This window comes from Diorhabda sublineata, chromosome 6, assembly GCF_026230105.1.
Source record: "Diorhabda sublineata isolate icDioSubl1.1 chromosome 6, icDioSubl1.1, whole genome shotgun sequence".
Taxonomy (NCBI): domain Eukaryota; kingdom Metazoa; phylum Arthropoda; class Insecta; order Coleoptera; family Chrysomelidae; genus Diorhabda; species Diorhabda sublineata.
In genome coordinates, this window is record NC_079479.1 from 31969468 (window position 1) to 31986506 (window position 17039).

The 17039-nt window shown below is 32.3% G+C and overlaps 2 protein-coding genes across 15 annotated transcripts in view; one reads left to right on the forward strand and one right to left on the reverse strand.

Moving 5' to 3' along the window:
• The first annotated feature begins 233 nt into the window (after positions 1–233).
• Positions 234–17039, forward strand: part of LOC130445173 (slowpoke-binding protein) — a 44554-nt gene continuing 27748 nt past the window's right edge. For 4 of the 13 annotated variants that reach the window (XM_056780706.1, XM_056780702.1, XM_056780704.1 and 1 more), the window contains exon 1: positions 16769–16798. Coding sequence is in view for 6 of the 13 variants with exons in the window: in XM_056780708.1 (XP_056636686.1) it covers positions 13508–13558; positions 15075–15145 (122 nt within the window). In the remaining 7 variants the exon portion in view is untranslated. Of the gene's footprint in view, positions 280–13287; positions 13559–15074; positions 15146–16753; positions 16799–17039 lie in introns of those variants that run through there. The other 9 variants (XM_056780707.1, XM_056780700.1, XM_056780701.1 and 6 more) reach the window with 6 other exon arrangements.
• On the reverse strand, positions 866–12668 carry LOC130445171 (uncharacterized). Of its 2 annotated transcripts, none has more exons than XM_056780698.1 (6): positions 12474–12668; positions 10041–10646; positions 8756–9123; positions 7356–7565; positions 1947–2130; positions 866–1097 (listed from the first exon to the last, which is right to left on the reverse strand). In XM_056780698.1, the coding sequence occupies exons 1-6, from the start codon at positions 12475–12477 to the stop codon at positions 910–912; spliced, it is 1560 nt and encodes a 519-aa protein (XP_056636676.1). In that variant the 5' UTR covers positions 12478–12668; the 3' UTR covers positions 866–909. The 2 variants fall into 2 exon arrangements, with proteins under 2 accessions (XP_056636676.1, XP_056636677.1); XM_056780699.1 differs by lacking the exon at positions 12474–12668 and adding an exon at positions 12098–12187 and having other exon boundaries at positions 884–1097.

Here is a 17039-nt window from a genome sequence, read left to right on the forward strand (position 1 = left end):
GACAACCCTGTTAACCCGCTCTGGAAAGGGTGGTACATTACAACATCTGGAAAATAAGATTTGTTTGTTTACGAAATAATGGCTTAACAAAGAATTTGAATTGATAATATTAATTCTTCTGATCACTATGTTGGCAATCCAGAAACGCTTCGGTTGAGTTATTATTGATAAAATATCTGACAGGATAAGATACTTTATGAAAAAGAAGAAGATTTTTTTATCAGTATCAAACCAGTATACGTTCAATACTAAAATCAAAAATAAAAGTTTGGATGAATGGTAAGTTTGTTAGAGAAATCTGCATAGAGCTCTGATTAATCTATTTCAAATAATATGAAGGGTTGAAATTCGAGATGATTTTTTTTATAATTATATTAGATTACAAAAAACCATCTTTTTACCAATTAGATCAGACATTATATTCATATAATATTCTAATAGCTACAATTCCTAAGCATACTTAGTTGCTTTTTATTTTATATAAAAATTGAAATTATATGTATTTGAATCTTAATATTGTTTTTAAAACAATTCGTAAAAATATATATTTTTATCCTTGATATTTCCGCATTGAAATAATTTGCTTTTTAAACTACTACCGCCATCTTCTTTTGATTTGTTAAAGCGATAGGTAAAAGCATACAGTTATCTTCACAATTTATATGTTAACTAAATCGTCAATAGATGTTGTGGTAAAGGTTTTGTTATGTCTTTTTTTTGTATTTAGACATTCTTATATTTATTTTTCGTAAACTGAACCTAGTAATCAGAAATTTTTGATAACTTTATCTATAGTATTTTAATTAAATATATATCAATTATGAATTTATCGTTGAATTTGAAATTTGATAAAAAAACAAACAAATACCAATTTAGTTTTTCACTTTTAATTCTGATTAAGTATTTGTTTTATAATTTGATACTGACGAATTTCGTTGGTAATTCCTTCATATGCAATTCTTCATCAAATAATCTAATAAACTGGAAAACATCATCCACTATTTTCTGGCAATTTTCGTGATTAATCATTATTTTATCATTAACTGCGAGGCCCAAATGTATTTTATCATCAAAAGTTGATAAACCAAAAGCCACACCTGAAAATTTAATAAAATCGATTAAAAAAAGTTAAATCAAAGACGGTCTGGAAATATTAAATTGTTAATAAGTCTGCTAGTAGTTCAGTAAATCACGTTACGAGGAATTATCCAAAAAAATATATATTATACGAGGTATATAACAAATGTTGATTCAAAAGTAGCTTATTCTAATATATTATTTTCCTCTCATAGCTTGATTTCCTCAAACTTGCTCACTTGGTTGTTAAACTTATCTGCTACGTCAACAATACTTTTATAGCTTAATTTAGTTTAATGACAAGTTATCTTTAATACTTAGGCTCAATGATAGCAAGAGATGGAAAAATAGACATGGAAATGACAGTTAGAACATTATTCCACACCATAAAAATATCATTCCTCATAGATAATAATTAAATATTAAAGGAAATAAGGGTGGAAATGTATAGGGCTCCGAAATGCGGACAACAATCTAAAAATATAGGATAATAGATACAAATAATTAAAATGAGATTTCTCTTAAAAATTAAGAAGAAGATCAAGTTAGAAACTAAACACACCGACAAATATTAAATGGAAAACTTGTAGAACAAACATATTAGGAAATTAACTAAAGTGCGGACATATGAAAGGAAAATAATTATAAGAAGAATATTCGAAGCTATAACAATACGAATCAGAAGTAGAGGAAGATTAAAAAAAATGAAGGTTAAAGAGGGAAAAGATGAACAATACGGAATAGTACTTTGTTATCTATTATCTACTTTAAAATTGTTTACCCTGCGACTAGGATAGATAATTATGATAATAAATAGACACTACTTGGTTAATCTACTTATTTTTCTATTGTCTTATATACATATTTACCACTAGCTCCTTTAACAGGTGGAAAGAAAACCATATGTTCTATTTCTAATCCATTGAACAAACGTACTTTAGGTAATGACGGTATATTACTAAAACATATACCATAGTTGTCCACATTGAATAAGTATCTAGCCATATTATTGGGAAATAGTCCTATAATGTAATTTATAAGCAAAAACGTAACCTAAAACCAATTTATTCGTACATTTTATATAAACACGTTTGTGATTTCAAGTTACACTCGGTGTACTTATAATAAATCATATTAACAAACGTTTTGCATTCAAATTTATTAATATATAAAGTAAGCAAATTGGTTAATGCCCCGGGAAGTAATATGAGAAAAATTAAAGAATTTTTCGTATCTACTTAAGATAGAAAAATAAAAACAAAAATAAATTGGAGCGTAGTAAAACGTTGACCTCGCAATTCATTTTTGATCTGCGGCAATAAGAAGAAATCACTGGATGCCAAATAAAGACTTTACGGTGGATGACTCCTCGAAAACCATTTTGTTTGAACTGATGTGCGTGAGCTCGCTTTGTCGTGGTTTAGAATGATTGAGATTTTCTGATGTTCTCGAACACTGTACCATTGAGAATTGACCGTTTTACCTTGCTCTAATGCAACTGTAGTGACATTTGCTTCGAAGTGATTTGTGCGCGAACAACTTTTGTTGCATTTGGCTCATCTGGTTCATATGCACAGATCGACTGTCATAATTCATCGCATCGCATATTTTCGGGCGTAATAGCCGACTTTGGACGACCTCCATGCAATTCATTCATCACCTAAAGTCGAAGCGAGTTGATCGAAACACTTCGAAAGTCATAGAAAATCATCGCAGGGTTTAATATTATTTTGTGACCAAGACAAATGTTTCAAGTAACTGTAAACAACTCAAATAGCAATATGACAACACGTTTTGAAAATTTCAAACTTTGTGATGGCGTTGTAAGATTTGACATATCTCGAAACTTAAGTAGCAGCCCTCGTATTGCATGATTATGTACAATATCAAGTATTGAGAATGGGATATCACTCAATCTACTTTTATATTTAAAATTTAAGCGTTGAGGGTATACGCTCCCGCTAGAGGGTCTAGAGCAGGGGTGCTCAAACTTGAACTGCTGGCGATCTACCTCAATATTTTTAGACTACTTACGATCGACTCTGAGAGGCTGCAAGTATGTGTGATGCAAGGTTGTCGTACATACACGATACACCCTACCTACCTAGGTAGGGTGTACCTAAGCATATATAGATATTAGCTTTCTGCACAATATAGGTACATTATTTTAGTCAAGGTTTGGGTTAGGTTTAGTTAGGTTCTTCTCTACAATATCAATGAAAAAACTCATAGTTATTCAAAATTGCGAGTGTATTGGTTGTTACAAAACAAAAGAGTTACATATGGTGTTAAACCTAACTAAAGAGTGGCTTTGGATGTTGAAGCGTGGCACTGCATGTCCTCAGCATACTTTTCATAAGATGGAACGTAACCATTGAGTGCTAATCGCAAGCATGATGACATATGATCGTCAGTTAGTCGATTGCGATATTTTGACTTAATTATCTTCATTTCAGAAAATGCAGACTCGCACAAGTAAGTTTACCCAAACAATGCCGTCAGTTGAAGGGCGATTTGCCTCAGATTCGGATATTTATCTTCAGATATAAAACACCAGAAATTTGTATCAGATGCTGTAGCTTTGAGATGTATATCTGATATAATCTGCAACAACTAATTTTCAACAGAACATGAGTTCATATTAAACTGACTTACTATTTCAGTAGCTAATTCCTCAATGTTCTTACATGAAAAAAGATAACTCATAAATGATACTATATTTTCCAATTTACTGCAATCATAAAAACGCATTTCGAATTGTCCCAAAATATTTGATAATTCAGCCCCATACGTATCATTATTAAACTGAGGAATCCTTGTTTTCAAAGACGGAAAATGTTTCAGATCCTTTCTTTTCAGTTGATCTATCATAAGCTGCAATTTACTTTTGAATGCGTTTACTGCTCTAATCATCTCAATAATAGTTTTTCCTTTACCTTGAAGCTCCAAGTTAACGATGTTTAAGTGCATTGTGATGTCAGTCAAAAATGCCAAATCAGTCAGCCATTTTTCGTTTTTCAAAATCTGAGTGTCATCACCTCTTTCGTCTAGAAAAGCTGTTATTTCGGGCAATAATTCTTGAAACCTTTGTAGGAAGTTTCCGCGACTCAACCACCTGACGTCTGTATGAAGAACTACATCAGTGTGTTCAGCTGACTCCCCATCTTCCAACTGCAACTGAAAGAGCCGCCGTTGCAAGCTACGTGCACGGATGGAATTCACAATTTTTGTTACAATGCCCATAATTTCCTCCGTGTTTAAAGCTTTGGAACACAAAACTTGTTGATGTATAATGCAATGGAATGAAAAAAAAGAAGGGAATTCTTCATTAGCTCGACACAATGCCACAAGACCGTTTTTGTTTCCAGTCATTGCTGGTGCTCCATCGGTTGTAATGCACACTAATTTATATATTGGTAGCTCGTAGTTTTTTAAAAAATTAAAGAAAACTTTATATATATCTTCGCCACGGGTCTTCCCCTTCAGAGGAATGATTGTCAAAAATTCTTCCTTAGCCGACATGTCATTGAATACCATCCGAATAAAAATACACAGCTGGGCAGTGTCTGTCATATCGGTGGATTCGTCGAACTGTAAAGAAAAGTATGTACATTCCATGATATCATGTTTTAGTTTATCTGCGATGTCCTGACTCATGACTTCAATACGCCTTGTGACAGTCGGACGAGATAACTGAAGTTCTCTAATAGTAGACATGATTTCTGTTTTATTTTTAAAATCTCCAAATAAAGTCTCACCCGCTTCAATAAATGCTTCCTTCACCACCGATCCATCTTCGAATGGTTTCTTGTGTTTCGCCAATATATGAGATATTTTAAATGACGCGATCGTAGCAGCTTTTGATTGTTTGGCTGGTCTTGTGAACATGGTTTGTTCTTTTTTCAAACAAGATATAAAATCACTTACTTTTCGTTTTCTTAATTCACTCTGTGGCGGAAAATCCTTTTGATAGTTTTTATGATCCGTATTATGATGCCTCTCTAAGTTACCACGCTTAGGTATTGCAACTGACGCACGACAAATAACACAAATGCATTTATCCTTCACCATACAAAAGAAAAATTCTTCCTCCCAATCCTTATTAAAATGATACGTTTTAGATTTCTTCACTGCACTCATTTTCCACTATTTAATAATAAACTTTGTATCGATGTAGTATCGCTATCAAGTTACAATTCAGAATGACTCCAATTCATGCAGGCGCAACATTTATATCGGCGTGAAAGAAAGCCTCGAATGTTCCCGTCAAACGCGCCGCCCGAAACTAGACAGTACAGTCTAGTCTAGAAACAACGCGGCTTTTCTTTGACAAGCTCCGCGCGTTCCTTTGATAAAGCCGCCTTTTGCCGCAAGCAGTGTTATTTTATTACGTAATACATTTTTGTAGTTTAGTTACCTACCTACTTATTAAAAATTTTTTTCTTTTCGAGATGTACTCAAAAAGCACTCGCGATCGACTGGTCGATCGCGATCGACAGTTTGAGCACCCCTGGTCTAGAGGACTGTCCCGTTTTACAAATGAGTGTATTTTGGATTTGGATATTCTAAAATTTTCTATAGGTGCCAAATATCTTGTATGATATCTAAAACTACTTATTTTATCGACTAGCAGAGTTTGATATGATTTCTTATAACTTATAATTTTTATTTTTCTATATATTCTCTGTCCGGTTTAGGATCATAGTAAAAACTCGTTTACGATATCGTAGACTCCGTCTATTGAGTTCCCAAAGATTGGAATGTATTACTTCGAATTTCACAAATAATTTGATTGCGAAAAGCAAAAGGTTTCATTTTGGGAGGCCTATTTGTAGAAACTGGGGTTTCGGTTGTAGAGAGCAAAAAGGTATCTGAGTAGACAAGGAATAGATCCATTTTAGGTTAGGATTAGTTAAGCTTAGGTTAGGCTATTTTAATTGGGATTTACTCAATTGTGTACTTCATAAATTCAGTTAAAACAACTAGAAGCTCACCAATCCAGTTATTCGTAAAATATTAATTCTCGGACTTTCACGTTTAATCTATTCTAAACCGAGTAGATATCGAACTATTTCCGATGGTTATCTTGATAAAAAACTATCCAAAATATGATGTCTAGTTTGTCCATTGTTTTTGTGAAAAGTGGTATATAGGATGTGAATGAAGCGAATTGGATGAGGGAAATCTTCCATTTTGGAGGAAGGATAAGTAGAAGATTCTATTAATGATAAAACTCAAAAATCGAATAAAGTTTGGAGCTGTGAAATTCCAAGATCAAATACTGTCCCTTCCACGGCAATTGTCAAAAGTAAAAAAACCTAAATTTGAATTATCTGGTTTAGAAATTGTGACGATTAGGTCTTAATTATTGTTGAATATATCGGAATAAAGGCTTTCCTTGGGTACACTGCTGTTGGTTTAATCCACATCGCAAGTCATAGAAAATAAGCAACTCAAAAGCAATATGACAACACGTTCTGAATACGTTCACCATTAAAAATATCAAATATTGTGATGGCACAACGTTAATTTTACCATTGTGAAGATTGAGGCCTTAATTATTTATTGTTAAATATTTAGGAATAAAGGCTTTTCTTGATTTTTGTTTGAGGATCATGAAGGGGCATATACAGTAACCCCTTCCCTTCTCGTAGTATTTGTTATTTCAAAATTTGCAAATGTGCATTGAAGTCAGCGTCACAAAGAACCGATAATGAGTGTTGATGATCGGTTGTAACTGACATTAAAACAACAGCATCGCTCTGTTATCGATGTGAGCGAAATACAGCGGTTGATACGAAAGTACTAATGAAACCAAATTTTAGATATATTTGGGTACATCCCCAATATGTTTATGAGATCATTGAAAAGTGCTTTTGTTGCTTTTTAATTAGATTTAACACCAATTCGTTGATGAGTTGCACAGCATGTAGAAATTTTTCGGCAATTTAACAACAAATAACTCCGTACTTAACAACACCTGGTGATACGGAAGATCTAGTTTGTGCTCATGTGTGAAGACACGACTTGAAACAATGGATCCGATGGATCATCAGCGTTTAAATAGAGAATGACACAGATCTAATGCACAAGTCTCCCAAAATTAGTGGTAATTAATTGACTTCTTGTATCTCGTTGAAGAATATTGGTCCTCAAATAGTAAAATTACCCTTTCCTGTATCTTCGTAGTGTATCACTTTGAACGCACGTTGAAGGTTAAAATACAAAAATCTCGTGAAGCTTACATACAATCAGTTAAAATTTTTTTATATACCAACCTTAAGATGTCCTGAATTAGCTATTTTTCTAGTCGCTTTTTTCAATTCTGTTAATCTGTCCGACAATGAAAGCGACTCAAGTGAAATTGGCATTTGAAATACAAGTAATCCAAATCTATTCTTCGTTTCTACGTCTTTTTTTCTTTCATTCATATCAATATGCATAGTGGGTGCAACAGTAATGGCTGCTTCGGGAATACTAATGCAGTTCTGTAATAGTTAATCCGTTTTGGCATATATTAGATTTTAATTATTTTTTCAAGTTACATAGAAAATACAAAAATAATGAGGGTTCTAGGAAGCGAGAAATTCACATAAGAAACAATATGAAACCAATAGACTCAGGGCCGGATTAAGATTTATAAGGCCCGGGGCTAAAATAATGACGGGGCCCCCTTAAGGAATTCGGAAACCCGGAAAAATTCACAAAATAATATCAATACGTTAGATTTGTGGTATCAACACATGAAAAAATACAGAATGATTTCCAAATGATGGGGCCCTCTTGGACCTGGGGCCCGAGGCTATAACCCCTCCCAAGCCCCTAGCTTAATCCTGCCCTGTATAGACTGGAAAGGAAGAACCGGTTTCAAAGAAGACGAAGACCGTTTCATCTGTTGCCAAGGTCATGCCGTCGTTTTTTTGGGAGATAATTTTAATCAACTTTCTTAAAAAAGGAAAAACTATTAAGTGCGAGTATTATGCGAACTTATTGCAGAGCTTGGACGAAGAAATCAAGCAAAAACGGCCGCATTTGTTGTTGTTTCACCAAGACAATGCACCAGCAGCACACAAATCAGTTATTGCAATGGCCAAAATTGATTGATTAAAGTTTGAATTGCTACCTCATGCATCCATATCTTTATATTTAGCCCCCGCGGATTATTTTCTCATCGCAGACTCGAAAAAATGGCTTGGTGGTGAAAGATTTTCCAACAATGAAGACATGATGTTGGCCGTTAATGTCTGTTTTGAGGAGTTTCACGATTCTGGGAAAAGTGTATGGAGCTAAAAGGAGATTACGTTGAAAAATAAATATTTTATGTATTGATATTATTTTTGAAGATGTCTGTGTTTTATATCTTCAAAAATTAATGAAGCAACCGAATAATTGATTGATTTAAGATGACAAAACTCTAAAGATATAAAGAAAACATATAAATCTCACCAGATACAAAGTTGAAGTAGAACATTAGCTAGAAAGGTAAACGTTGGGTATTTATGAAAGCTCTAAGATATTTCGAAGTTTTCTAATTGGGAGAGAAGGATGAACGCGGGCTGGTAACGGCAACGCCGAGCCAAAAGCTTATGAATCGATTTTTGTTATACATACTGATATAATTCATAAAGGTCGATTGATATACTTTGAACAAGACATTGTTTTTCAAATTTTCACTTACATTAGCAGAATATCTTTCTAAGCTTGCAGAAATTGATGTTAAAACTACTTCCACAAAAGCAGTATTACCTATAGCCTTCTTTATTCTTTTTACGCAACGGATAATAGTGTCATCTTCATCTATTTTGAAATAAAACTTTCTGCTGCTGGTGGTTTCCGATCCTGTGGGTTCCATATAACCAAGACTAGAAGATTTTCTAGCTTTGTTAATCATTAAGGTGTGAGGTAATAAAAAAGGGAAACAGATAAGTTCCAACATTTTTACCAATATATTTTTTTTCTTATTAGCCTTGCCTAAAACCTTTTTAATATTGCTCAAATCTACAGACGAGTGCATCCCTATGAAGGCTTTGATGATTGATAAGCCATCTAAAAATTAAAATCCTTCATTATCAATAACCAATTTTCCGAACAAAAAACTTTGTTATATTTAAAATATGATCAAAATTAAAAGTTGACAGGATTAATAATTTTTGCAGTCTACATAAAGAACGTATCTAACGTATATATCATATAAATTCAAAGATTATTGTTTATTCCATCTAAATTTCGACAGTTATAAGGGGCTACTCAAATTTTTAGTCCTAGTTAACCCTTTGAGACGCAAGAATATGTTGTGATTTATCCTTTTTGGACCAAGATATCGTTTTGTGAAGTTCGTTAACGAAGTCTTGGGTGACACCAGGAACTATCTGCTGAACCCTAATAATTACCGCCGAATTAAAAGTATTTTGACGTAGATACCGTGTTATAAAGTGAAAAAATATGCATCCATCAGCAGTTTTGGCGTTAGAAAACGTTCAGGGCGGTCTCGAAAAATGACAACCGCTGGGGACGACTCATGGGCCCAGATATAGCAGCTCAGATCAATGAATCCCTTTTTGGAAAGGTGGTAGTGAGACGTCAAAATAAAATTAAGAGTGAGCTAACGAACAAGAGAATTTTATGCAGTGATTAGTTTATGGATTTCGGGTCTAAGTGAAGAGTCTTTGTAAAGGAAGCGCCACTCGAGACCTGGTTAAAATTGGGGGGATTTTGAAGAAAGATTGCTATAAAAAATATAAAAGGAAAATGAAGTAAGTTCTGACCAGCGCCTGATCGGCAAAAAATTTATCTTTCAGCATACGATCACAAGCATTCCTTGAAGCAAACTATACGTTGGGCAAAAATTTGTTTTAAAAAAATTGGTACTCAAGCCTCTTTTATAAGAGCAATCACCTTCTGAATTTAGAAACAGGCTATATATTGGGACATGTAATAAAAGTAATTTTTTAAACAGTTATTACCTCCAAATACATGATGTACTCTAAGCAGAAGATACATTTGATCTTCTCTGATGTTTTGACGTAATTTCCATTTATTTGGACCGGTCACAATTACAAATTGCCAAAGGAATTTATTATCGTAAGGTAGTTCGGATTTGTTAATTTCATAAAGAACATCTTTAATTGTTTTATCACTATCTTCATCGACTGTAATTGTTCTCACGCACTGGTGTACATCTATATCTTTCCTCAATAAATATCCATAACCACAACAAGAATGTACTGTGCTCGATAATTTCGGAAATTTTTCAGCGTGCTTAACACCATATTCTACCATAGCTGTTATTTTTTGAAATACATCTGTGATATCATTTTCGGTTTTAATAATAAGTATAGAGGTGATTACATTCTTTTGGGTGTCCTTTTCCAACATCAATTCGTCAGAGGTATAAAGCATACCGCCAAATTTCCTTCTAAATTTTATCATCAAGTACAATTCGAGGAATTTTTTGAATAAATAGAAGAATATTATTAGCGCCCACATAATTGGCATTAAGATTAGGATAAAGCAGTAGATGATAAACGTGAGGATCATCTGGGATAATAATTTTAATAACGCAGATGCATCTACAACAAAATTCAAATTATTGAGTAATCAGCTGAAAAAAGATCGAATATACAAAAAAAAACCAATAACATTTTGCTCTTTTTGTAGTTTAAAATACTGGACAAAGAAATTTGCTTGCAGAATGATGAAGCTGATACCCTAAAATTTTTACACTCATATATTTTCTCTTATTTTTCGTGATTAAATATCCTTGAGGTGATAATGAATCCAGTGAAAGTGAAGAACAACACTAAATCGCAGACAAAATAAATTCAGATATTCCAACTATTTCCATATTTATGTATCCTATTTGTATCAGTTTCACTTCTTTCAATACATCATCCACTATAATTACAAACAGCACCTAACTGAGTAGTGTCTTAATCCTTATTTTGTCGTTGAATCCTTTGATTTAACTTTTCCTCACCTGATTCCTTGTTTCACAAATAAATTTGGTATAATTTATCAATCTACCTCCCCTTTTTTTGAAAACTTCCCTATATTAAATTTCTTCGGATGATGTCGAATTATTTTAAGTCAAATTTACAATTTATTGTTTTTCTTATACTTGATTCTTAACATTTTGTAGTTAAATGTTTTCTGCTATTTCATCGTTTAAGCATTCTTAACTTTTTTGTCATATTGATGACTTTTTATTCTATTTTCTAAGAATCGAGATGTTTGTCCTGAATAAACAGCATCACAATTATCATAGAAAAGGTCATATTTAATATCACTTTTTCTGTTTTTAGACTTTTTAAGTCCCAGTTTAAAGTGTGAAAAGGGTAGAATAATGTTTGAATTTACCAACGACTTATATTTGATGTCCATCATGCCCGGGGTATACTTGTTTTGAAAAGGCTATTGTTTTCTCACATGGTCCTGCTGTCCGACACTTTCCGTTTATGTCCTTCATACTTTATTAATTTCATTATCGTACACAAAGATACGAAGTTATTTTTAAAATTTACTGCATGTTCTATTGGTGTGGATGTTGTGCATTAAAACAGCTTTTAGATTGTATTTCGAAAAATCTATAAACAAGAGACCTTGTAATTTTGATTCGTTGCTTCAAAATGTCTCGGGAAGTCAGTAATCTTCACTGTTGCAGGACAAAGTAACTTTCCTGTCTGGTGTAAAGAATTTTCACTGTTTTAATCGAGTTTCAAAAAGTTCTGCTTCGGATCTCAACATTTGGTAATTTCTAATCATTCAATTCATTACTTAAATGCGGAGAGATAAATCGACTAAACCATTAGAAATAATGAAATGACTTTCATTATCGTCTTCTTATATATTTTCACTATAATTACAAATATGGAAGATCTTTCGAATGTAAAATTGGTTTAGAAACGGATTAAACATCGCCATATACGATATTTGCATCATTTTTAGTGTTGTGTGTTCGTAAGACAAGAGTAACAGGTTTTTTCGTAATATTAGTAAATGAAATACGTTTTCTTAAGCTTACCATTTAGTAAAAGAGTCTAGAGCTTTCACAAAAAAACATGGAGTACCCATTTGTTTGTCTTGGTTCGCAATAGAAAAACAAAATAATGAGAGGCTCTTTTCAAGTATCTACGATGATTTTTCATGTCAACACGTAGAACAGTGGTTGAAAATTATTTGTGGCGTGATATATTTAAGATTTAAGGTTTGTTTTGGGGTATATAAAAAATGAAAATGTCTAAATTAGTATAGTTTAATAGCCATTGAGTCCTTATACGTAGGAAAGTTATTGTACATTTTTCAAAAAACAAAGAAAAACTGTTAAAGACTACTTAGAAACGGAATTGAGGTACCTAACAATTTAAAAAAAATGAAAATTCAATATTATTCCAACTTACTCATATTTCTATATGTTGCTTACACACATAAATTTATATTTACAAAACTGAAAATAATTTTAAAACTTTATAGTGTTAAATGGAACACTGGAAAATGTTCGTAATTATTAAACAAACGTGTTTAATAGCTATATTTTCGAAATATATTAATATCTAAACTATATGTACTACGGCTTTACGTCATTTAAATACAGACAGATGCTGTACTTCGGAATAAATTTAGTAGTTCGAATATTTTTTTTTTTTAATTATTTGGACCCGTCTAATAGTATCTCAATGTCATCGATCATTTTTAAACTAACATTTTAATGGTTGAAATGAAAATTTCACGGTTAGTCCGGTCAAATAAAACCAAAGAATAGTCCACCAAATAACGAAATATTCTCACCGAGATGAATTTTGTGAGAAACTACAATTAGAAATGAGTTGCTAGAAATTCCCATCAAAAAGTAAAAATTTTCGGTTTAAAGAACTTGTATTATAAACAGTAAGTTTTAGCAAATAAATAACACAAATATTATGAACATCTCGGATAATTTATTTCTTGTGAAGATCAACTACAATACTGTATATATTGAAATGCCACGAAATTTGAGGAGTAGATCTGGCAACATAGCATATCTGAATACCACTATTTATAGTAGTATTCATAAATAATAATTTTATCCCATCTTCTTTTTAAAGTTTATAATATAACGGTTATTATATAACTTGTTAACTCCCAACTTTATCTTTAATGAAAGGGTGAGTTAGTAATACGCTTGCGCTCATTCACTTGTTTATCGACTACTGTTGGACACAAATGCCAAGCTGCCTACGATATCATGAGAAAACGATGCGTGCATTCAGGGGAATCGCGTGATCGCGGCCCTTTACGGCATTTCCTCCAGCATTTACACGTTGTTGATCATCAACGGAAACAGAAATAATCCGTATTTGTTTTGCTTTTATTTGCCAAATAGGCTATTTTAAATGTTGAATTGAGCTGAAAAAATTGTTGTTACGAAAAATTTTATTTATGAAAATGTTTAAAAATGAAAGTGAACACTGCAAAACCAGAACAAGTAACAGAAGGGCATCATTGGGTAAGATATTAGTGTCTATTAAAATTATAAAAAAATGTTATAGAAAATATTTTTTAATGCAAAAATGTTGAATTTATGACGTTAAAATTGAACATCGAACCATGAATTGTAAAATTTGCAAGAAGAAGAAAATATGATCACTGCGGTGTCAACAGACAAATTGATCAAGATTTTTTGAGTTCGAATAATAATGTTTTATTAAAAAAAATTTCAATAAATAGTGCGATTTTCACAAAAAATTACTTAAATTTGATGAGAGTTAACCATACAAATATTCATTCTTAATAGTCAAACATTGACTTTTAATAACAATAATAAGTAATTATCAGTTTAATAAATAGTTAGATAGATTTTGCGTTTTCATATAGATGAACCATTTTCCAAATATCTTTTTTATATTTAACTCTATTTCGTAGTTTGTTATTGCAGTTTTATTTATTTATATTGAATTGATGACTTCTTAGTCTCTTGTCTAATTATTAATATGTCTGTCTTATATAAAAAGCATTACAACTATTATAATGAACTTTATATACAGGGTGTTTGGAGGGTGAGTAGCCATAGGAAAATGGTCGATAGGTGATGGTGTTGGCTTCGTGTTACGCCTACTTAAACAATATTTTGCCTTAAGTTTAATGAGTAATAATTTTTTTTCTATTTTTCTAGAAAATCTCCCTTTTTTTGTATAAAAACTTTAATTATTTTTTTAATAACCGCTGAAATGTTAAAAAAATGATGTCATGTGTTAGTGTGAAGTATCAAGCTTCCAAAATGCGTTCGTCATCAGCAACGTTACGTTGTCTGGCAACTTCACTGTTATTTCTTTTTGAATAGTTTGTATGAAATTATGATTAAATCTGAATAAGGTAAGACTACACTAACAAATGACAACATTTTTTTAACATTTCAGCGGTTATTAAAAAAATAATTAAAGTTTTTATACAAAAAAATGGAGATTTTGTAGAAAAATAGAAAAAAAATTATTACTCATTAAACTTAAGGCAAAATGTTGTTTAAGAAGGCGTAACACGTAGCCAACACCTATCGACCATTTTCCTATGGCTACTCACCCTCCAAACACCCTGTATAAAAAAATTCTTCTTTGATTGTCATATGTAATATTATGATTAAAATTACTCACGTATTTAACATTATTATTTTTATTTATGCTTCTTTGTATTTAGTAAACATAAAAACATGAAATCTTGAATCATTAGGTAATAATATACGTTTAAATACAGTTTAATCATCAAGCTGCTTCGTTATTGATGCCTGTCGAAGTATCTAGCGAAAGGACAAGCACGAAAAAATATGAAATGGTAAATGATAGATTTGACAACGTTGTTTATTAAATGATGTCAACTGAAAGAAGTTGCAGCTTTTTGCATCCTCCGACGATCATCCTTCGCTACAGGACCCAAAATTAAAATAAGCGAGCTGATAAAAAATCTACTTCGTTTTTTCTTGTAGCTAATTTAGCGGCGTTTATAACATTGATTATAAATCTAATTTTCAGATTACTACATCGCTTCTTGTAATCGTTTTTGGAATTTTTATAGTAGCCGTTTTCTGGATTAGGAAATGTAGGTAAGTAATAATAATTTTCCCCTCACTATCTCTAATTTCCTTTCTAAAATCAGTTATCTTCCTAAGTTTAGTCAGTTGTTATGAAAATGGAAATCTTCGGAATGTATAGAAGTCTTACTATCAAAGTTTTAGCAGAATTTTGGGATTTTATTTTTCATTTTTATTATATTGGATATACTAGTTATTAAACTGTCTGCGTTCAGCTAGACAGTTTTTCATCATTTCTCCCATATAAGATAGTTCTTCTTACCCTCAATATACAGGTCCTCATTTGATATTTTTCAATATTTACTTTTCTATATGAAATGTTATTTCGATTTCATTGATCTCAACAAACAAACGATACTGAATCATTCAAGTAACTTTGGAAGACGTAAACAAATATATTGTGATAAACATTTCGATGTTTTCTTATTATGAGACTAAACAAAAAGATGAAATACTATATATAAAGACTATATGGTACAGCTACAAACCCGGCTTAGCCCGCAAGATCTTTGGATTACGTAACCCGTTCTGTAAATTCATGAAAATTTGATATGTTTTTAATTTTATTATCAAGAACAAAAAATATAATTACGAGATTTTATGAACTTCTAAGTTTTCATCGTTTATAGCAGATAGTTGCGTCGTGTCCCACTTGACATTACCAAAGGCCGATGTCGTTTGAGAAGCCAATCAGGCGCTTTGACTTGAACCTTTTCACGTCATTAGCCAAGCTGCGAAACTTGCCCGAATGTTTGCACCGCGTTCATGTGAGTGCTTGGAATCATAGGTGACGTGTTCTGCAGTTTCATCCTCATCCCTGCACATGCGGAACTCTATATCGTCCGTGATGCCCACGGCGTCCTAGATGACCGTTTCCGCTTAAAAGTACGGTCTCTAATCGAATTGTTTGGTAAAAGGACCATCTACTTATGCCTTGTCTCTTGCCAGGTGTCTCCATCCATCTCCGTCGATCTCGCCCTGCAAGTTACACTTTTAATTACCCAAAGAATGGGTTTTGAGCAAGTGAGTCCGATTCATCGTTGCCCTTGTCGTTCGAGTGGGCAAGTACCGAAATGATCTTGCAACCAGAATTTGAGGAATCATCTTTCTGTAGCTTCGAAGTGTTTCTAGATGAATACAATCATTGTGAGATGAGAGTCCGTTTCATAATTGACGTTGTTGCTCGAGTGGCCAGGTACCCAAACGAGCTGGATCTTGCATCTATCACTCACCAGATTTTGTAGGACTTTCTTGCACTGCAGCACTAGTTTAGATTACACCCTTTCGGTCGCTTCGAAATGTTGGTGTGAAGGTGTTATGATTTTCCCCATTTTCGTTTTAAACTTAATCAACAACTCTAGTAATTTTGTTTTCTTTATTCGGTATTATCTTTATTCAGTTTCATATTATATTTTTATTTATATTGAAAATTGGAGCTCATAGGTATTCCTCGATATTTTTTTTAATGAACGTAGGTGGTTTATATCTTATGTTATACATATATTAATACAAATAATACACAAAAACCTTAATCGGATTATAAAATATGTAAATGAAATTATACTCGTACAATTTAGTTAAATGGATTAAATCCGTACAAGCTATAAGAAATTTCAATCTAGTTTCGACGCGACTCTCAAGTGCGTGTGTAGTCTGCTCTAGTTGGTAAGAAATTGTGTGAAAGGTTTTACTGAAATTTACCCTAATCATATTGTTGATATACAATTTTTTGATTAAATATTTAAAGCTTATCATAGTCCCTCTCGTAATTATTTATCTTTAATATACGAATGTGTGTAAACACTAATTTGTAGCAAGAAAATTCTCGTTTTCTCTTTCAGAGGCTACCTTTCGATATAGCTTTACTTTTAACTATAATGTTTTCCATTCATCGGGATGTTTTTGT

What these genes read in the sequence shown, in the direction of transcription:
- LOC130445171 (XM_056780698.1), bottom strand. An exon ending in TAGAAAGATATTCTGCTAAT is followed by an intron (nt 7,566 to 8,755) that starts GTAAGTGAAAAT and finishes TAACTATTACAG; the next exon opens with AACTGCATTAGTATTCCCGA. An exon ending in CTAATTCAGGACATCTTAAG is followed by an intron (nt 2,131 to 7,355) that starts GTTGGTATATAA and finishes AATTGGTTTTAG; the next exon opens with GTTACGTTTTTGCTTATAAA.